At 43.9% G+C, this 23,656-nt stretch overlaps 1 protein-coding gene across 4 annotated transcripts in view; it reads right to left on the bottom strand.

The window, feature by feature from the left end:
- Bem46 (abhydrolase domain containing 13-like protein Bem46) overlaps positions 1–23,656 on the bottom strand; it is a 143,483-nt gene that overhangs the window by 105,820 nt on the left and 14,007 nt on the right. For all 4 annotated transcript variants that reach the window (XR_012895527.1, XM_075896299.1, XM_075896300.1 and 1 more), the window contains exon 2: positions 3,426–3,657. Coding sequence is in view for 3 of the 4 variants with exons in the window: in XM_075896299.1 (XP_075752414.1) it covers positions 3,426–3,657 (232 nt within the window). In the remaining variant the exon portion in view is untranslated. The remainder of the gene's footprint in view (positions 1–3,425; positions 3,658–23,656) is intronic.

Raw genomic sequence — 23,656 nt, 5'->3', positions numbered from 1 at the left:
TCAAATCGTGACAGGCAGATTGCCACTATCCCTCAAGAGGAAGGTATATAACAGCTGCATCTTGCCGGTACTTAGCTAGGGAGCAGAAACCTGGAGACTTACAAAGAGGATTCAGCTTAAATTGAGGACGACGCAGCAAGCAATGAAAAGGAAACGGTAGGTGTAACCTCAAGAGACAAGAAGAGAGCAGAGTGGATTAGGGAACAAACGGGGGTTAAGGGTATCATAGTTGAAATCAAGAAGAGAAAATGGACAAGGCCGGGCATGTAGCACGTAGACAGGATAACCGCTGGTCATTAAGGGTAACTAACTGGATTCCTAGAGAAGGCAAGTGGGTCAGGGGGAGACAGAAGGTTAGGTGGGCAGAAGTGATTAAGAAGTTTGCAGGCATAAATTGGCAGCAGCAAGCACAGGACCGAGTTGACTGGCGGAACATGGGAGAGGCCTTTGTCCCGCAGTGGACGTAGTCAGGCTGATGATGATAACGATGATGATGATCGTTTCGGAAAGTGCTCTGGTCCAATATACATTTATTTGATGGTCAAGAGTTCACCTGGAGAAAGCAGCACAGGACGTACATCCCTGCGTCTTATCTTTTCCTATGAGAATTCACGGGTTGATCATCCTACCGCAGCCATCTTGGATTGCACGTGGCATCACTTATAGCCCGTGGGCATTGCGAATAGTGGTCAGCCACGAGGCTCGTAGAGACGCGTATGCTGGGATGGCCGAGATTGTAGAACTGTTTGAAGAAACCACAACGATGAGACAGGGGTACATGGAACCTGCTTCGACCTGTCGACACGTTTTAGCATATTGGGGGGGGCTTTTTGTACCTATAGTGAGGACATGCCTTTGAGAAGTTCCTTCAGTTTGGTGTCAGCGGTCTCAGCCCCACCGAGAACGCTTCCTGTTATATGCACCAATCTGATGGTGGCTGCATGTAAAAGCGCATCGGCGACCACGTTCCTGCTGACATGCTAAATGTCAGTGGTGAACTGTGCAATGAACAAGAGTTGGTTCAACTGAACAGGCGGGAGTTTGTCACGACGTTGAGAAAAGGCGTAGGTAAAAGGCTTGCGGTCAGTATAGATGGTGCAGTTATGTACTTCGAGAATATGGCGAAAGTGTTACTCTGTCTCATATATTGACAGAAGTTTTTTGTAGTAGGCTGAGAAATTTGTTGGGGCGGTCATGGTGGTTTCATCAGTGGAACTGGCGGCTGAAGGCGTCGTTTTTGGAGTTGAGTTTTTTTTAGAAGAAGGAGAAGGGATGCCAGGTGTTGTCCACGCGTTGCACGAAGGCGGCACCGATGGCTAAGCTAGATGCATCCGTGAAGAGTCCCAAGGGAGTATCTGGCACAGGATGGGTGAGGAGCGTGGCAGTGCAGAGAGCAGCCTTACATTCTTCAAAGATTTGCACCAATGTCGGTGTCCATGTGACAGGTTGGTTTCCTCTGACACCAGCCAAGGCATCATGAAGGGGAGCCTGGTAGTCGGCGGCTTGCAGTAAGAAGCGTCTATAAACATTCAGCATGCAGAGGAAACTGCGAAGTTCTTTAGCGGGGGTGGGTTGAGGGTACTCCTGCAAGTTAGAGATGCATTCAGGAAGCTTCGAGTTCCCTCTGACAAAATTTCGTGGACGAGAAAATAGATGGTGAAAGCACCGAGCATGCTCTCCTAGACGTTGGCGAGCAGGCCGTGGTCGTCGAGGCATTGGAGCAACAAACGAAGGTGCCCACGTTCTTCAGCGTCACGTGAAAAGACCAATATGTCGTTAAGATAGATGAAGCATCAGTTGAGGCCACAGATGACTTCGTTGATAAAGTGCTGGACGGTTTGCCCTGCATTCCTTAGGCCAAAGCTCATGAAGGGAAACTTGAACATGTCAAACGGGGTGATAATTGCAGTTTTCGTGACGTCGTCCGGATTGACGGGTATCTGCGTGTAAGCCTTCACTAAGTTGAGCATGGAGAACACATGGCAGCCATGAATGCCATGAATGCTATGAATGCGATGGGTAAAGTCCTGTATGTGGTGGACGGGGTACCTTTCCGGAATGGGTGCGTGCGTTGAGGGCACGGTAGTCCCCACATGGTCGCCAGCCATCGGTCTTTATTCATCAGGAAAAGGCAAAGTGGCGAGGCCCATGGGCCGTGGGAACGAAGGGCGATGCCTTCTCAAAGCATGGCTTCGAACTCTGCCTTGGCAGAGTTCGAGTATTGGCTATGCGCATGCGGTCTAGGGCAAGTCGAAGGGCATGGCAGTGGAGGGTTAAAACTGGCCCGGATATAGTGAAGAGTGGCGTGCTATACTTTGCGTGGCAGCCACTGGGACGCATTAAACTGGAAAATTCAGTGAGGATGGCGTGGTAAGGGGAATGACTTTAACACTGAGCAATTTGATTTGCTAAATACATCGTCGTTTGCTGGCCTGGCAAAAAGAGTGTCGTAGTCGCATCGATAAGACGATCGTGGAGGCTGTTCGGAAGGAGGTTATAATGTGCCAAAAAGTCTGCGCCGACTATTGGTTCAGCGACGTCGGGGATGACAAAATTCCAATGAAGTCACAGCGTAGGCTCCTGAGCTAGATGTGCAGGTGCAGCGAGCCATGTGTTTTGATTGTGGACCGGATCATCACACTGAGCTCGAAAGATGTCGGCGGGCGAGGACCTTGAAGGTTACTTTGTGGGTAGCAGCGTTGGAACCGCTATCGACAAGGAAACGTTGTTTGATCAATGAAGATGCAACGGGCAGGTCTGAGCCGACCAACTAGGGGTTAAGAAAGAGCAAGATATCTAGCATCAGATGAATTTGTCTTTATTTAAATTCATTTTGTGGTGTGCATGTGATCATTACGACATTCAGTGGATCATTCAACATGCCACTTCCTGTGAGCCCCATGTGAAAAGCGTAATTTTTCTTTGCTCAAAATGCCTGAATTTGTACTATATCTCTAGCCTGAGATTTTATTTTTGCCAAAACAGAGGATTAATGATATTAATATACAAATAGATGATATTTAACTTAAACTTATTTAGGATAAGTTACTACAACAGACCTAATGAGAAATACTGTACTTTTGTTGAAGAATACTGAGTGCCTTGACATAATGTATTTATTTTGCAGGTTTACAAAACTTCTTCAAAGTTGAGGTCTGAAAGGGCCAAGGATAGGCAGAAAGTTATTAGAAAAGAATACCTTGCAGCATGCGCTCATTAGCAAAACACCTCTCGGCCTGCATGTAACCACAGTTTGCCAAACTATTGTGTGGCATTAGCATGCGCCCAGCTTTTATCGTTACTATGAATTGCTTAAATCCCTGTGTCATAAAGATGCTTTCCATTAGCATACTCTGCTAAAAATTAGTTGTACATATGGCCTTTCCTGAAATAAAAATGGGTCTCACCAAGCAAGCAACACTGACCTATGTCCTATGTTGCCCGCATTGCCGTGCAAATAGAGGAGTGTGGGTGCCTGGCTGAACACCTCAGGCGGCTGCTTGATGAGCCAGCCATGCAGCGTGACCCCGTCATGAGTCTTGAGCTGCAGGCTTTCCGCCGGCAGTCCCAGCATGCTCGGAGAGGGCACATACAGCCGGGAATGAGCTGGCTGCTCAGGGTGGTACAGCAGCCAATCACCCACCTGGTACACCAGCCCTGCCAATAAGATACGCACATCTTCATTTCCTATGAATATACACTAGAATCTCATCATAAAGAAGATGCATCTTACACAAAATAAGTTTGTTATATATGAAAACTCATTATAAAGGCTTCTTCTTTCTTCATTTACTTCGTTAGAACTGGTATTTCATTATATTCAGGTTGGCAATATTGAGTTTTAATTGCAGTGAGGTACACAACTCAATCAGCTACACAACTCCAATAAGGTACACAACTCCAATGAAGTTGTTAACATGTTTTATTAGGCAGCCTCTGCTTCTTTCCAATGCCTCCATCTTCCTTTGAACTGCAGCTCCAACCTTGGTTTCTTGGAGCAGAAAACAGCAAATTAACATTTCCATGCCTGGCCCCTACTTTCTGAAACTTGCAGGAAGGAGAATGCGTGTAGGGCATTACTGCAAACTTCCGATTACGGTTATTAGTATTACTGTGCTACTCTAGGACATGCTTTGAGCACCATGTGTGTCTCATATTTCCTTTGTCTCGTGTTTAAAAAAGCACTGTTCTCTATTTTTACCATGGTTCTATGTATTATCAAGATTTCTATCTCTCTCAATGTAAGGTGCCATACCTTATTTCTAGTTCCTGCATCTGCGTTCAGTATGGAAAAAAAAGGGGGGGTGGTGGTGGAGGGGAGGCTAGGAAACTTTAAGGGGGCCATTTCAAGCAGGCATAATTTAAATAGAATATATTGCCACGTTTCATTTCTCAAGTTTTGTTATCGCCCCAAAACACTACAAAATTCTCAGCGCAAAACGCGCGCGCAGTTTTCGAGAAGCTTCCGGACTTTAGTAGATCATTTCGATAAGATCACGCCCACTCTGCGAACTGTACAGATTATTCTGGAACCTACGCCACGGCCAGCGATAACGCTAGAAGATTCGATGGCAAGAGTATAAATGCCGAAGCACTTTGCCGCTTGGCAGTAGTTGATCGACGGCCGACGCTCCATTCACTGCTATCTGTGCAAGACTGCTACTGTAATCGGACTTTCCATTTGCCGGGCACCGGTTTCCCCAAATAAACTGTTATATCCCAACACAAAGTATCCTGTCTTCGGCCACGTCACAACCCCATGACATCTAGTGGAGGTGCTACTTCGTTCATGTATCGGACGCCCCCATCAAGCCATGAACCCAGCCCACGTCGTAGAGAAGACACTGACGCCAACCAAGAGCAGCGAACAAGCCGCCAACAGCAAGGTCTCCTACCAGTGTACGGGCTTCTACAAGACAAGACGCGGAAGACCAAGGCCATGACCTCGACTGCAGCGACAATGACAACCGGAGCGTCCCAGCCCGCGATCATCATTCATCAACCCAGGGAACCACCAACGTTCCATGGGTCATAGTTTGAAGACCCGGAAACCTGGCTAGAAACATACGACCGTGTGGCCGCCCTCAACTACTGGGACAACGAAGAAAAGCTCCACCGTGTGTACTTCTACCTAGAAGACACCGCAAGGACCCGGCTTGAGAATCGGGAGTCCATACTCCGAACGTGGGATGTCTTCTGCGGCGCATTCCTGCAAACGTTCGCGGCCCGCAAAGAGAGGGCCGCTACTACACAAGCTGTTGCCTTCGGCGCAGCCTCAAGTGAATTCGATCGCCGACATTTTGCGAGAAGAAGTTCGGCAATCGCATCGAATACCCCAAACACTGCTGCCCGAGCCAGAAACAAAGAGCTACACCACTGCAGTGCGCCACAACGCTCCTTCCTGTCCACGCCAAAACACCGCCCCGTCTCACTTCTTTCGCCAGACGCCACCGCCGCCACCACCCCCACCGACGTCCTACCGTTTGCCAGCGGGCCAGCGCAGTGCGCCAAGGAAAACTGACGTTTGGCGAGCACCTGACAACCGCCCGCTCTGCTACCACTGCGGCGAGGCCGGGCACACATACCGCCGTTGCCATTACCGACAGATGGGACTGCATGGCTTCGCCATCAATGCACCACGTCCGCAGCCAGGAGAACGGCCACGTGACATCGCCGACTACCTGACAGGAACTCAATGGACACCACGAAGTCCTTCCCGTTCGCCGTCCCCCAGCCGCCGCATGTCACGCTGCGACGGAGCTTTCCGAACACAACGCCAACTAGTCAAAGCTCTGACGGCGAAAGCTCACTTACCGAAGGTGGCCTGACGATGCATCATGGAAGCAGCTGAACAAGCCGACGCAGCCGTGACCCGACGCCACGCCCTAACTGTAATGCGAGACGGCGAACTAGCGACCTCGACGTTCTTATCAACGGCCACAGTGTGACCGCTCTCGTCGATACTGGAGCCGACTATTCTGTCATCGGTGGGTCGTTCGCTGCAAAGTTAAAGAAAATTATGACAGCTTGGGAAGGCCCTGAAATCCGCACAGCCGGAGGTCATCTCGTAACGCCTGCAGGAATCTGCACAGCGAGAGTCACCATTAACGACCGTATTTATCCTACAGACTTCGTAGTCCTACAGCATTGCTCGAGAGATCTCATCCTTGGTATGGACTTCTTATGCCTCCATGGTGCTGTCATCAACCTAAGAACAAAGTCGATGATGTTATCCACAGAAGAAACACTACTGCTGCGCACGCCGTCAGGAAACCACGCCTTGAATGTGCTGGAAGAACAAGACACCATTCCGCCTCGCTTCAGAGTCATTATTTCAGTCGGCGCTCCTAAATCACCTGACTTAGAAGGCGTCGTTGAAGGCAGTCAGCATCTGTTGGTCACCCAAAATATTTGCGTCGCAAGAGGAATTGTCGAGCGGGGAGGCAAAGCAACGGTTATGCTCACGAATTTCAGCAATGAGTACAAACATGTGAGAAAAGGTACAACGGTCGCATACATCGAAGAAATTGTGGACGCCACCAGTGCTTTCGCCCTTGCTGATTCTGCGGAACCTGCTCAGAGAAACCAAGCCCCTTCCAAAGCTTTCGACGTCAATCCCAGACTTCCGAACCATAAGCAAGAACAGCTCAAGGCCCTGCTCCTGCAATACGAAGATTGCTTTTCATCGTCATCAAAAATTCGGCAGACCCCAATCACGAAACATCGCATCATAACCGAAGAGAATGCCAGACCACTCCGTCAGAGTCCGTACAGGGTTTCGACGCGAGAACGTGAGGCCATGAAGAAACAAGTTGATGAAATGCTGCGGGATGACATCATCCAGCCGTCCATGGGCGTCCCCCGTGGTGTTAGTGAAAAAAAAGAATGGGACCCTACGTTTCTGCGTCGATTATCGCCGCCTGAACAAAATCACAAGAAAGGACGTGTATCCTCTCCCACGAATAGACGACGCACTTGATCGGCTCCATAATGCCAAGTACTTTTCGTCAATGGACCTCAAGACTGGCTATTGGCAAATCGAAGTCGACCAAAGAGACCGAGAGAAGACGGCGTTTATAACACCGGTCGGCTTCTTCGAGTTTAAGGTGTTGCCCTTCGGCCTTTGCTCAGCGCCTGCAACTTTTCAACGTGTTATGGATACAGTACTGGCAGGATTGAAGTGGCAGACTTGCCTTGTGTACTTGGACGACGTCGTCGTGTTTTTCTTGAGTTTCGACGAGCATCTTCGGCGCCTTGAAGCTGTACTTCAAGCCATCAAGACGTCCGGACTCACACTGAAGCCAGTAAAGTGCAAATTTGCGTACGAAGAGCTCTTGTTTCCGGGGCACGTTATTACGAATTCTGGAGTTTGTCCCGATCAACGGAAAACAGCCGCCATCGCCGACTTCCCGCGGCCCACTGACAAGAAGGCGGTGCGCCGATTTCTGGGCCGACGTTCCATTGCTCAAGTTTTGTTATCGCCCCAAAACACCACACAATTCTCAGTGTTAAACGCGCGTGCAGTTTTCGAGAAGCTTCCGAACTTTAGTAGACCATTTCGATAAGATCACGCCCACTCTACGAACTGTACAGATTATTCTGGAACCTACGCCACCGCCAGCGATAACGCTAGAACATTCGATGGCAAGAGTATAAATGCCAAAGCCCTTTGCCGCTTGTAAGTAGTTGATCGACGGCCGACGCTCCATTCACTGCTATCTTTGCAAGACTGCTACTGTAATTGGACTTTCCGTTTGCCGGGCACATGTTCGCCCAAATAAACTATTAAATCCCAACACAAAGTATCCTGTCTTCGGCCACGTCACTACCCCGTGACATCTGGTGGAGGTGCTGCTTCGTTCATGTATCGGACGCCCCCGTCAAGCCACGACCCTGTGACAATATTACTTCCCCGTGACTTCAGTAATATTGTCACGACGCCGTGACAATATTACTGAAGTCGGTTTGATGATTTCCAGTACTTTGTACAGTTTGGAAGGCATGAGCCTTCAATCAATGCAAAAACTTTAAAAAAGAAATATGAAATCAACAATACCATGATCATTGCAGGTAAATAGCTTTAGTAGCCAAAAAGCCAATAACTAGCCAGCCAAGGCTGACAAAGAATGATCTAGCAGGGTAGGCATTGGAGGATGTGTGAGAAGTAGTTAAGTAGGATTGCAAGGAGGGTACTAATAAGTGGGCATGAAATAAGCTAATCATTTTACAATTGCTAATGCAATATATTGCAGTTCACTTAATAGAAATGTCCTCACTTCAAGAAATGTGCAATACTAATATAATATATATGTTTCAAAATCGCAACGAGTATCTTAATCGTGCAAAAGTATCAACTCCAGAATCATACAAAATACAGGAAATTAGTAACAAAACATTAGACACTTTTAGGCGTGAAATAGCGCAGATTTGTTGGGATCCTGTCTATAAATCAGTTAACGCTAACGAGGCGTATGAAATATTCATGTGCCTGTTAAGAAAAACTTACCATAAGTGTTTTAAATATAAAACTGTCGAAACCCTGAAGAAAGGTCGGAAACAATGGATGACGCGAGAATGTCTGGAAATGATTAAGAAGAAAAATCTACTGTACGCGAAATTCGTGAAAACAAGACACCACAACGATCTTTCGGAATTCAAGCGGTATAGAAATTTTGTAACGAAGCAACTGAGAAAAACTAAGGATGCGTACTATGAAGCTCTCTTCAAGAGGGTTAGCACTCGTGGCGACGTGCTTTGACGAGAAATAAATAAGCTTCTAAATAGAAGTTGCTCTCGAAACAACGCACTTGAGTTAAACATAGATAACAAGATAGTAAAGGGTCAAGAACTTGCTAATAAATTTAACGTGTACTTCACAACGCTGGTGTCCTCTGATTTATCAAACCCTTCTCGTGCCTGTAATAGTGATTACAGGGACTTTCTAGGTGTGCCTAACATGAGCACCGCATATTTTTTAAACACAACTCCTGAAGAAGTACTGTCTGTATTTATGTCACTAAAGAACACTACTGCTCGGGACATAGATGACCTACAAATTAGACCTATTAAAGCAGCACTTGATCTTTTGTTACCTGTTCTTACCCATCTGTTTAATATCTGCTTATCCACGGGAGTTTTCCCAGAAAAAATGAAGCATGCGAGAGTTAGTGTCTTATACAAATCTGGTGACCGAAATATTTTTTCTAATTATCGTCTGATCTCGATACTTCCTGTTATATCTAAAGGGCTAGAGAAAATAATATATCAACGTGTAATGTCTTTTTGTGAAAAGTACTCTATATTATCACCGCATCAATTTGGCTTCCGACGGGGCATGTCCACGGAACTGGCTCTCCTCACACAAAAAGAACTCATACTTAACTCATTTGAAAAGAAACTGTTAACATTGGGTGTTTTTATTGACTATTCCAAAGCGTTCGATAGAATCAACCACGAAGTACTCTATGCAAAATTGCGTCATTATGGTTTTCGTGGAACCCCGCTTGACTTTCTGAAATCTTATTTATCACAAAGAAAGCAATCTGTAGTTATAAATGACAGCCAATCCTCCCTACTAACGTCAGGCGTACCTCAGGGCAGCATATTAGGGCCCCTACTGTTTAATATTTATATAAACGACATAACAAGTGTCAGCAAATATGTGGACTTTATAACTTATGCAGATGACACTAGTATATTTTTTCATGGTAATGATTTAGGTAAGCTTGCAGACTCAGCCAACAACATTCTTAACGACATCTTCATTTGGAGTACTGCAAATTATTTAACGATCAACACAAAAAAATCCAAAGCTGTGGTATTTGCACCGGTTCAGAAGGCTGTCTGTCATGGTTTAGATATATATCTCGGGCCCGAAAAAATTGAGGTTGTCAAAGAAGTTTCATCCTTAGGAGTAATTTTTAATGAAAATCTTAATTGGGATGAACACGTTTATTTATTTATTTATTTATTTATGAATACTGCAACCCTAACATAGGGTTTTAGCAGGGTGGATACACATTTGCTAAATTAACAAATCGGCAAACAAGTAAATATAAAACAGGTGAGGTATGTACACAAAAAGACAATGGTTTGCAATGAACAGTCATAAGGGCTTATAATGAAATCAGCGCTATATTCAAGTTAGTCACGAGTGGGGAATTGCTACAGTGATAGAAATAAAAAGCAGGATCACATATCAGACACTCACTGCTGGAGCTGCGCAGCAAAAAGATTCAAGGAAGACTGGGAAACAACTTCATTACTAAGGTTATTCCATTCGATGATTGTCCTCGGAAAAAATGAATATTTGAACGTGTTATTACGGGTGGAGAATGGGGTTATTGTAAGGGAATGCCTCTGTCTTGTGGCATATCCCGTGGAGAAATTAAGTATGTGTGATAAGTCTAACTTATAATAACCTTTAACTAACTGAAAGAAAAATTTCAATCTTAATACTTTATTCCTTTGAGTAGGTGTTGAAAGATTGGCTTTTGATAATAAACGTGTTATTGAAGTGCGGCCGAAACTGTTATAAATAAATCTAACAGCTCTCTTTTGAATTTTTTCCATTTCGCTAATGTTTTTTCTGGTGTGAGGGTACCAGATTATGGAAGCATAATCTAAAGAAGGTTGAACAATTGCATTAAAAGCAATAAGGCGAACGGCGGGGGTTGAAAGCTTGAGAGCTCGTCTAAGATAAAATAGCTTGTAATTGCACGAGCTTATTACAGTATTAATATGTCTTGTCCAGTTTAGGTCATTCGAAATCCAAAGACCAAGGTACTTGTAGTGTTGTACCTCCTGCAAAAAAACATTATTGGCTGAATATGCAAAATGAAGAGGGGTACGTTTGTGGGAAATTTTCATGAAAACAGTCTTTTTAAAATTAACTGACATCTGCCATTTATCACACCAACGAATGACCTTTTGAAATGCGTCGTTTAAATGAATTTGGTCGGTATGGTTTTCAACTTCCGAGTATAGAATGCAGTCATCCGCATATAACTTGACTTTTACAGGTATATCATGTGATATGTCATTTATAAACAACAAAAAGAAGAGCGGCCCAAGCACGGAGCCTTGGGGCACTCCCGAGTCAACCGGTACTGTACGAGAACAATGTTCATTGAAAGAGACGTATTGTTTTCGATTCAAAAGATAACCAGAAATCCAGTTTAGAAGCTGGGTATTTTTAAGAATTAAATCAAGTTTGAAGAGTAATTTATTGTGTGAGACCGTATCGAAAGCTTTAGCAAAATCCATAAAAATTGCATCTACCTGTTTTCCGGAATTTATAGATAGCGCAAAATCATGTACTGTTGTTACCAGCTGAGTACAAGTAGAAAATCCTTTCCTGAATCCGTGTTGTGAATCTGACAAAATATTGTGCTTATCTAGGAAGTCTGAAATGTGCTTATGTATTATATGCTCAATGAGTTTACAGGAAGTTGAAATTAATGAGATCGGCCGATAGTTAGTAACAGAATGGGGATCTCCACTCTTATGTAAGGGCTTGACTTTAGCAGTTACCCAGTCATCCGGAACTTGACCATCTTTCAGAGATTTAGAAAAGAGAATTGTTAGGTACTTTGAAACCCATTGTGCGTAGCGCTTTAAGAACTCATTCGGTATTCCATCCGGACCTGAAGATTTCTTAACATCCAGTTTTAAAAGCAGATTAAGAACTCCCTCTTCACTTATGATGATATCCGGAAGGGGTGGGCTTGCCACATCAAATGTTTCCAGGACACCGTTATCCCTCGTAAAAACAGATTTAAAATGATCATTGAAAGCGTTAGAAATAACAAATGAATCACTAGTTTCAACACCATCAATTACAAAAACATCAGTAGTCACAGTATTAGGCGAAATTAAACTCCAGAACCTCTCGGGAGACGAAGACATGAGACTCGGAAGTTGTTGGCCATAATAGCGTTCCTTATCAGACACAACATTTGCTTTCACTTGAGAAGCAAGTTCAGAAATTTTTTGCTGGAGGATACCTACGTCTTTAGAGCACCGTCTTTGATTTTTTAAACGTTTGAGCCGTCTTCGCAACTGCAACGTTTCCCGAGAAATCCAGGGGTTCTTTCCTTTCGATTTTTTTACAATACGAGGAACAAATCTATCAATACACTCATTTATAAGGTCTTTGAAACGCTTCCACAGATAATGAATATCAGCAGTGCAACTCGAAAAAGAATCAAATTCAAATGCTAGTAAATCCAATATTGAGGTGTCATCAGCACGTGAAAAGTTTGGGAACGAGACCACCTTGCAATTTTTCTTTAAAACAACATTAGTAAGCGTAAGTATCACAGCCTGATGATCAGATATTCCAGGGAGAACAGAACAGCTAGCTTGGGCAGAGATTGAGCCACTAATGAAAAAAAGGTCTAGAATTGAACAAGAACTCGCGTGTATTCGAGTGCATTTGTCAACGATTTGCATCAAGTCAAAAGAAAACGCTATATCGATCATTCTTTCACCAATTTTATAGTTAGGTTGTTGCAAAGAGAAAGATGACCAACTAACATGAGGCAAATTAAAATCTCCAGCTAGAATAATCCGATCCTCAGGTTTCACATGGGCGGCGAGGTAGTTGTGTAGTTCATCCAGAACATCCATGGAGGAATTGGGTGGGCGATAAATAGCCCCAATAACGTACCTGGTCTTTCCGTAATATGCTTTGCAAAATATGCCCTCGACGTTACGTATGTCATGCATTTTTGTAATTTGCAATGACTGTCTAAACAGGATCGCCACTCCACCACCTCTACTCCCACGATCTTTACGGTACACACGGTAGCCCCGCGGAACAAATTCACTATCAAGTATGTTATCGTGCAACCATGTTTCGGTTAGGATAGCAATATGGGGACTATAGGCCAGGAGGGTTCCTTCTAATTCTGTGGTTTTGCTAATAACACTTCTACAGTTTAAATTTAGTATTTTCAGCGACGGTACACTGCACATATCCCGTCATTTTTCATTCTTCTTTAGCTTAACACGTGCATTTTTCGATTCATCCCAACTGAACAAGTTCCCATCCACACTCAGTCGATTGTAGAGTAGCTTAACTTTAGCACCGTTTTCTCTCTCTTTTTCGGAACTTTTCCACAGATTTCTGCGTGCCTCACGAACCCTGTATGAAAAATCTTCAGAAAAGGACAATACAGAGCCCTTTAACTTGTGCCTAACCTTCAAAACAGACATCTTCTCACGATAATCAATAAACTTTAGAATAACTGGTCTGTCTTTGTTTTCAACTATGCGTCCAAGCCTGTGGCATCTTTCAACAGTAATTGCCTTTATACCTAATGTATTTTCGAGGATTTCCTCGACATTATCTTGGAGCATCTGAGGTGTTTCCCTAGGGGATTCCTTTAGTCCATAAATGATTAGGTTATTTCTACGGCTCCGATTTTCAAAATCATCAACTTTACCTTCAAGGAATGCTAATTTTTGCTGCATTTGAGTCATAGTATCCTCAAGTACTTTCACTTGTTGAGGCAATGCAGAAAATTTATTCATGTGACGCTCAATGGCATCCACTCGTTCTGTTAGCGTGCCAAATTTTTCAACTAAATCTTTCTGGTTGGCCTGTACGTTCTCAATAGCTGCTTTCATTGTTTTTTGGCCAGCGAGAAGCTGAGATAGCATTTCCTTTTCCGTAAGGGGACCAGGATTAGCTTCAACGTCACCGCAAACCAACAGATCAACAGGTATAGGTGTGACGCAAGAAAAAAGAAGTTTAAGACACAGTGGGCAAGGCAGCAGCAGCAGGAATCGGTTATCACTTCGATAACAGGGGGCAGGAAAGTACCTACTAACCTGTATTGCAAGGCAAAGCGGATTACTGAGCATGTTGCCTTCTCTGCTGCTGACAAGCCCACTGCCATGGTATGAGACTGCCCGTGGATTTAAAGGCTCCGAAGCTATCACGGGAACCGACGTCACTCGGCGCTGATTCCACGTGGACGCTAAGATGAGAAGGGGCGTTGTTTCCTCGATGCAGCAGCGATCGTCCACAGGTGATGATAACCAGGCTTCGCCAGGCCAGCCAGACGAGGTGACGTCATCATCCCGAGCCAGCCCCGGAAAGACGGTGCATACCGCAGGGCTTTCACCAAGAAGAATCGCCAAGACCTGTATTGCAAGGCAAAGCGGATTACTGAGCATGTTGCCTTCTCTGCTGCTGACAAGCCCACTGCCATGGTATGAGACTGCCCGTGGATTTAAAGGCTCCGAAGCGATCACGGGAACCGACGTCACTCGGCGCTGATTCCACGTGGACGCTAAGATGAGAAGGGGCGTTGTTTCCTCGATGCAGCAGCGATCGTCCACAGGTGATGATAACCAGGCTTCGCCAGGCCAGCCAGACGAGGTGACGTCATCATCCCGAGCCAGCCCCGGAAAGACGGTGCATACCGCAGGGCTTTCACCAAGAAGAATCGCCAAGACCTGTATTGCAAGGCAAAGCGGATTACTGAGCATGTTGCCTTCTCTGCTGCTGACAAGCCCACTGCCATGGTATGAGACTGCCCGTGGATTTAAAGGCTCCGAAGCGATCACGGGAACCGACGTCACTCGACGCTGATTCCACGTGGACGCTAAGATGAGAAGGGGCGTTGTTTCCTCGATGCAGCAGCGATCGTCCACAGGTGATGATAACCAGGCTTCGCCAGGCCAGCCAGACGAGGTGACGTCATCATCCCGAGCCAGCCCCGGAAAGACGGTGCATACCGCAGGGCTTTCACCAAGAAGAATCGCCAAGACCTGTATTGCAAGGCAAAGCGGATTACTGAGCATGTTGCCTTCTCTGCTGCTGACAAGCCCACTGCCATGGTATGAGACTGCCCGTGGATTTAAAGGCTCCGAAGCGATCACGGGAACCGACGTCACTCGGCGCTGATTCCACGTGGACGCTAAGATGAGAAGGGGCGTTGTTTCCTCGATGCAGCAGCGATCGTCCACAGGTGATGATAACCAGGCTTCGCCAGGCCAGCCAGACGAGGTGACGTCATCATCCCGAGCCAGCCCCGGAAAGACGGTGCATACCGCAGGGCTTTCACCAAGAAGAATCGCCAAGACCTGTATTGCAAGGCAAAGCGGATTACTGAGCATGTTGCCTTCTCTGCTGCTGACAAGCCCACTCTTACAAGCCCACTCTGACAAGCCCACGTTAATAAAGTAACTAGAAATATAGCTAGGACGTGTGGTGCTCTCTCTAAACTTCGACAGATACTTCCAGCAAACATTAAACTTTTACTATATAATACGTTGTTTTCATCTCACATAAACTATTGTAGTCTAGTGTGGGCAGATACATCTAAAGCAAATCGGAACAAAATATTTTTACTGCAGAAAAAAGCGATTCGTCATATTGCAAACGTACCATACGACGCACATACAAGTCATTTATTCAGAGAATATAAGATTTTACCGATCGATCACATACACAGTTTCTACCTTATTATTAAATACAAACAAAGCTTGCTATCAAACAACGCTTGTTTTCTTAAACTGTGTAACCTCAGGAAAAATACACAATCCTATTATGACATTCGGAAAAGGCCTTCCTGGTTTGTTCCTTATTCGCGAACTAATCACGGTTTGAGAAGACTTGAACACTGTATTCCAGCTTGTTTTAACATGTTTGAAAATAAAAACATCGACATCTTTAATATACATAAAAAACAACTTAAGAACTTTCTCATCCAAAATGGCGGCGTGTAGTTTAGCATCTTCTAGTTGTCCGGCTACAGTACTGTATGTAAAAGAAACACCCTATAATAGTGCTTGTGTAACATGGCATCCTATAATGTTTGCTTTCTTTGACATTTTTTTTTTCCTTGCTTTTTTTTTTACGAGTAAAACATACAACATTTCACTCGTCAGTGTTTCCCTTGTGCATTAAAACTCGTGCTTTTCGCATACCCAGTGTTGTAAACGTTGTATAATCATTTTTGTAATACTTTGGTAGCCGTTTAGCAACGTGTGCATTGTTTCATGATTGACCGCACGCTGTTTTCTTTTGTTTTTTGTTGTTTTTCTCTCTATGTGGTTTGCTTATTTTATGTAAACCTGAAACTGATGTAATTTTGATGCATTTTCTTTTTATTTCCTAATTTATTGAAGTTTTGAAAATCGACGTCAAATTGTTTCTTCATGTTTTGTGCTCTGCTCATTTTGTAATGCCAAGTGAAAAGGGGTAGGAGCCTCGTCAAGCTGCTAATATAGCAGCTTTTTGCTCCTATCCTTGCGTTTTCTTTTTCGCAACTCTGTGAAGAAAATGCTCAATAAAACTGAAACTGAAAACTGAAAACCAGTTCTCATTTACCATGAAGGGCAGTTGGGAGGCCTTAGATTTGTCAAGTGCACAAAGTATGGCAAAATCACCTTTTTTTCCCTGCAATTTGGGAAGGGTGTCTCTTTGCGCATACTTTGCAGATTTGTGTTTTTCTTAAGCAGCACACTTTGTGGCTGAAAACCAGTTTTTCTGAGAGCAAGTAGTCTGTGAACCCTAGGACAAGCCCCATGTATGTGCTCCATGCTTATGTTTAATTTTTATGAAAAGCCAAAGGGTTTGTCCTGGATCAGCTGTGCAGAGGAAATGATTGGGTAACACCTAAGGCAGTCCAAAGGCACTGTGTGCCTTTTTACTCACACTCACTTTTTGCTATGAATCTGTTCAAGCGCTCACAGCTCGTAGCTTCAACAGACATATTGGGCAAGCACTCTCAAATCATGACAGGTAGATTGCCGCTATCCCTCAATAGGAAGGTATATAACAGCTGCATCTTGCCGGTACTTACCTACGGAGCAGAAACCTGGAGGCTTACATGGAGGGTTCAGCTTAAATTGAACATGACGCAGCAAGCAATAGAAAGAAAAATAATAGGCGTAACTTTAATAAAAGACAAGAAGAGAGGAGGGTTGATCAGAGGAAAAACTGGGATAAAACATAACATAGTTGAAACAAAAAAAAGAAATGAACATGGTAACTGAATGGATTCCCAGTGAAGACAAACGCACGACAGGGAGGCAGAAAGTTAGGTGGGCCAATGTCATGAAAAAGTTCACAGGTATAACGTGGCAGCAGAAAGCACAAGACCAGGTTGATTGGCGGATCATGGGAGAGGCCTTGCCCTGCAGTGGGCGTGACCAGGCTGATGATACTTTCTCTGACACTCTGGCATTATTGTCTGTTAGTTCACATTAATACTCTAACTGAGATGCTACCACAATGAGCAAAACAAAATAAAACATGGTTGATGCCTCCATCATACAAATCGATAAACGAGTTCTTAGAGAATTAGTTTAATGCCAACTGTACACTGATATAAGAGAGCCTGCACAATGCCCGTTAGGGCTTAACAGCTATAGCAGTGCTTATAATGGATGTATCCACGTCAACGCTTAGTCATACATGTCCATCTCGACGACTAACATCCATCATTAACAATTAAACAAACCCTTGTGGTCTTAGATGCTTGTGGTAGCTGTAGTAGTTAACGGTGACAGCAAAACCAGAAAAAGCAATGGGACAGCCAGAAGAGTGTGACTGATTTGACGCTGAACTCGGGCTAGGTAAGGTCACCTACTCGCGACATGTTTGACTTATGGGACACTACCCAACCAAAGCGACACTCAATGAGTGGCGTGACCTCTTTTTGGCCAGACGCAATTATGTGCAGGGCACGTAAGTGGGGAACATGGAGTTAAAACCATGGCTTTATCTTCGCGTTTCTCACTTCGCCACGATAGCCGACTTCACTTGCAGGCAAAGCCGGTGGGCGTTGCAGGACTATTTTTGGTATGAATGAATATTATGAGCGACGCTGACACTTGGGGGTGAGATCACCATCTGTGTGTGTGTGACGAATAGCATTTACACCTAGAAATGACGCGTTGAAGGAACTAAACAAGGATGTCACAGTCTTGACACATTACTGCGCTTTACCAAGAACACTGAGAGAAACAGTGGAACATAAAAAAAGCATATTTTTAAACCATATAAACTATGTGGTCGTGGCGCAGTGGATAGCGTGCCTGGCATGTGTTGTCGTGGACCCAGAGGTCATGGGTTTGACTCCCCTTGATGAAACTCCTTTCTTTGTCTTCGCATTGTGCACATTTTTGCGACGCCATTTCTGTGACTGAAATATTCACTGAAGTCTTGGTGGTTCCCTGCATAGAACACTTTTGTGTTAATAATGTCTTAGACTTAATTTTAACAAATTGGCCAAATTGCTTTGGTGGTATTTGGTATTAGGACTGCTTTGGTGGTATTTGGTATTAGTGACCATCAAGCTCAGTCGTGCCTAGTAAAGCCTATGTACGAAAAGATGCGAACATAGACAATGAAGAGTTACAATTACAGCCCAGCAAATGTAAATCAAACAGGCCTTGCATTGCATGGATTCTTTCCAGAATTTGAGCAACTCTCGGAGCAAAGCAGCATTCAAGAGTTAGGGGTCCTTTTTAAGGCAGGCATACTTGAGCTACAAGAAGAGCACAATAGACTCAGTAAACAGTAATCTGTTCAACGGAACTGCTGTCTAAATGGAACCACTAACTCCCACAGAATTGCTTTCGTACTTTGATTGTCCAGCCCTGTTCATTTCTCCATAAAAGGAAGTCCTGTTAAAACAGAACACATTTTCCTGATTCCTTCAGGTTTCGTTCAACAAGAGTTTAATGTACTTAACTTTGTGGGTGCAGACCACATGCTGTACTAAACCATAGTTTAATGATGAGCTGCGGTGCCTTACTGATAAAAGATAAGAAATTATACCGAAAATTCAAAAGAAGCCCCCCTCCACATCTTGCAATAAATTTGAAACCATCACAAAGCTTTTGCAAACAAAAATCTGTCAGATAAAGAAAAAACTTTTCAACAATCTTTCACTTTGATACAAAACTACAAAAAGTTATTCTGGAATCTTGTCAAATGTGATGAAGAAGACAGTGCATTCTCTCATTTGTGCATAATGGAAAATAAAGAGCTTAGCTTAGATAAGGCCAACTGCTTCAAGACTTTTTTGGCCTGTCGCATGATTGGAAGGTGGCACATGTACCTGTGTATAGATCAGGGTCTTGCAAACTGGTGAAGAATCATAGACCGATATCGCTAAAAGTATAGTCTGAAAAATATTAGAGCTCATCTTGAGCAGTAAAATTACGACACACACAACCAATCAAAACATTGCACATCCACAATAGGATAGAATTAGACTAGTTGGTTATTTATGATTGTAAAATTAACAGTGCAAAAAATTAGACAGATACAAACGAGCACTCATTTGTCCATGTGTGTGTGTGTCCATTGTTTATCATTCCCAATCCAAGACACCACGGCTTCATACAAAACCTTTTTTGTATAACTAAAAAGAATTCATTTATGAAGTTTGTGGTGCACTGGATCCTGTGTTAATTAGGTATTCGTTGATTTTCGGAAGGCATTTGACCTTCACAAATTTTTTGTATGCAGGCTAGGTTGGTTTAATATCAATGAACAGATAATTAAATGGATGCAAGAATATTGGTTCTTTAAGTGTTGATTGTGCCCCGATCAATGACACAGATTATGGTGTGGCTTGGGTAACATCCGTTGTCCCTCAGGGCTCCGTGTAGGGCCCCTTGTTCTTTACAAGTGACATTACCGACACCATCTCTTTTTTCATTACATTGTTCGATGATGATCTAGATCTAATAATATACAGGTAAATTACAAGGGTATCTGATGCCGTTATCTTACAAAATGGTTTGCCTAGAATAGGAAACTAGGGCAGTAAACCCCATTTGCAAACAAATGCACAAAAATCTGTCTATGTACATTTTACAAAAAAAGTGTATTCCAGCCACAGCTTATACTCCATCTGGTTCTTCGATGCACACTGTTTCCAAGTGTAAGTACTTGGGGATATTTTGCACACCACCGATGTGTTAGCACAGGCACATGAATTTCATTACAGCAAAAACATGCAAGGTGTCGAGATTACCATGGCATAACTTGAAGCTGTTTCTTCAACACGCCCGCATTCTCCTCTGCGAGAGCTATGTTAGATCAATTTTGAAGAACGAATCCATGGTATGGGACCTTCCCATAGGTACGTATCATGATGAACTTCAGAGAGTTCAGAACATAGCAGCAAGGTTTACTATCAAAGAAATCTTAGCATTACTGCTATAAAAGGAACATTAAAATGGGAGCCTTTAGAAAAAAATAAGACAGGTTTTGCCCTTTAAGCTGTTTATAATATATTTTATGGCTTACAGGAACAGGCCACAATCAGTGCATTTTAGGGGCGAAGCTCCTTATAGCGGCACCCGTTCGCCCTTCGTAGTCTGTAACAAGTATAACATTTTGACCTCCAAGGTGGTGCCGGTGAGAGACTTCTTCTGTGCGTTGTTGAACAATAAAAAATAGTGCTCAATGTACATGTCAATGGCTGCTAATGGGGAATGACAGACAGGAGCATTCGGCTTTTAATTAACGTGCAGGCTGCGATCACCATTAGCAGCCATTGGCATGTACATTGAGCACTATCTGACAATAAAGGGTTGCTTCGTTATACTCGCTGGGTGTAACCTCCTTAGCTTTAGAAAGGTTTAGCGAGCGTTGAGCCGCAGTGCCATGAATACAATGAACTTGTATATACCATGAATGAACTCGAGGTGGTTAAAAATGGGAAGTAGATACGAAGCGCAAGCCGTAAGAAAGTAAAAGCCGAATTCTCCGCCTCTCATTTCCCATTAGCAGCCATTGGCATGTACATTGAGCACTATTTGACTGAAAAAGTTAGCTACGTCATACTCGCTGGGCGTAACCTCCTTGGTTTTAGAAAGGTTTAGCGAGCGTTGGGCCGCAGTGCCATGAATACAGTGAACTAGTATATACCATGAACTCGAGGTGGTTAAAGATGGGAAGTGGACCCGAAGCGCAAGCCGTAAGAAAGTGTGCGTGTGCCACCTCTCGTTTAGTCCTTGGAATGTCCGCTGGATGGCGGTGCTTTTATATGGGGAATATATGATGAAAAGATGCGAGATGGTGGTACTTGGAGTGTTGAATAGATGGACGAACGGGCACATAGACAGATGCATGGATGGACGCATGAACGGACGCAGGGGCGGCTGCATGGACGAACGCTGGGACGGACGCACGAACAGACGCACGCACGGACGGGCTGATGGACGCATGGACGGTCACACTGACGGACGCATGGACAGACAGAAGCAAGAACGAATGAACGGACGAATTCTTCGCCCCACTCTCCATCACTCACTCCGTGGATATGCTGCCATTTTTTAAGCCTTTTTATATATCCAGATGAATAGACTATGAACTCGCACTAGAGAATATTCTCCGAGATCGAGTGGTGTTGTCACCTGGCGGTCGCTAGCTAAAGAATTCCTAGTGTAGATTGCTGCCTGCATTGTATGGCAGACACCTAAGGCTAGCATGTGTGCATATGTATTGTTCATCCACAAAGGATAATTTGTCCCACTTTGTTAGCGCAAGTTTAACTTCTTGTACGTTTGCCTAGCACTATCTTCACTAATATAGGGCCTGCTCGCCTGTACATGCACTGCAACAAGTTCCATTCCTGCACTTGCTGAGAGTACTGTGTATCGTCAGCAAAACCTTCATTTGCCAGGATCATTTCAGTGTTGCTGCCGCTTTCTTGCTGAACCACTTCATACTGTGTCCCCGGCGGCGTCACGAACATTAGGAACATTAGATACTCTGCAAGCGAAACGTTTTAGCAACTCAGTGACAAACGAAATCTCGCTTATTGTTAGGAGTCTACCTGCTGCACTGGCGCTTATTGGTTGTGTGATAAGGTTTAAGCTAGATATATGTGTCAAGTAAATTTTGACGCTTTGGTACTCAAGTTAAAAAGAATAGGAGATGGACATGAAGGTAATTCAACTTGAGACGCCATGCTCAATTTTAAATGACGTATGCATGCGGGAGGTGGTGGCCAGATACTGCAAGAGAGTGGCCAATCCTTCTCTAGTGAGGGAGTGCGTTACTGGAGGTAGTCACCGGTGAGGTAGCACCCCAGGCCTCTTAGTGCAGTTCCATCACCACGTGGTTTTTTTTTTTCTTTTCCGGTAGGGAACTGCACAGCACCGGGATTCGAACCACGGACCTTTTGTATGCTCTAACCACTACGCCATCGCCGCTGCCAAGTAATTTCAAGAATGGAGTCAACTAGTCAGCCGTGATGCATTTACCACCTAAGTAAGGCAAGTGAATGTCGTTCACAAGAACACATATAACAATACAATTTTCGGGAAACCCTGATGCCTGCAGATTGCTTTTCTAAAGGTTCAAATGCACGAAAATTACCATGTCAAAGAAATCACAATAGCATGGCTTTAAAAAGTTTATAGCTAGCAATGTTTTTATCACTATAAGGCTTTTGAAAATTTGTTGGTACAAAGAGAAATTCAGTGATCAGAAGTTATGGTTTTGCAGAAGCTCGATCAAGACTGCTTCATTCCAGTTGGGCAAACAGCCCTTCAACATGTCAGGTATTTCCTGCTTGTGAAATGGTGTTGGTAAATGCAGACTAAAGCTAAAAATCAATACAATGCGTAGTTATTATTGAAGCCTAGTCACCACTATTCACTGGCTCATGAAGCACACAAAAGCAGACAACTTAGTGTATCAAGATAGCCACGAGTAAAAGAGCTAGTCACTTTTTCAATATAAAAAGTAGTGGTGCACAAATATATCCAGATTTCTGAGTATTTTTCAAATATAGTGTTTCCTACTGGATTCGATTCCCATCATAATTTTACTATTTAATGTATTTTGAATAATAGAAAACAAAATTGTAATAATTTCATTCACTTTATAAGAAATCACAGCACTTCTAAATCATGTAAGTCAACCTGATTCTCCTCACGAACTTCGACTTTCATCGAAAGATTAAGGGCTGCCACCATAGAATGGCACTATATTATACAGGGTAGATCGATCACTGCACAAAGGCTAGAAAGAATCCAGCATCTGTTTACACTGCAGTAACTCAGATGTATTGTGTGCACAATGCTACAAAACCTTCTAAGCCTTTGAGGCTTGTCTGCTTCGATTTAGGTGCATGTTACAAAACCTCACGTGGTTGATATTTCTGGGGCCCTCCACTACAGCGTTCTTCATAACCATACCGTGGTATCGAGACGTTAAACCTCAGCAATTATTATTATATTTTAAAACTACAGCATGCCACTATGCTGACGATCATAAGAAATAAGGAGGCCAGCCTAACGCATCATCACAGAAAGTGAAATTTATTCTGCTGGCAGTTACTTTCTTTTGGCAACCCACTTTTGCTGACTTCAAGATGTTTCTAGATATGTCTCAATCATGTGCAGTCACCTTCACAAGCTCTGCCTATACGATGCTGCTTGAGAACGCCTGCATGTGATCTGGATGTTCTCATATTTCTGGCTCGTAGATGCTTTTCCTGGTCAAAGTTTAGCTGAAGATCTTCCTCAGTTTGCACCACTCACGCACACAGGTTTTGAAAACACAGAATAGAAAAGACAGGCTCAAGTTTTCGCAGCGCCGTTTGCCGCCCTAGCGAAGAGAAGGCAAAGCTCTGGTTGCTCGTACGGGCCGCACTTGCTTGGTTTT

This window comes from Rhipicephalus microplus, chromosome 5 (assembly GCF_043290135.1).
Source record: "Rhipicephalus microplus isolate Deutch F79 chromosome 5, USDA_Rmic, whole genome shotgun sequence".
Lineage (NCBI taxonomy): Eukaryota > Metazoa > Arthropoda > Arachnida > Ixodida > Ixodidae > Rhipicephalus > Rhipicephalus microplus.
The sequence above is the reverse complement of the archived record's forward strand: the minus strand, read 5'-3'. Positions and strand labels throughout refer to the sequence as shown.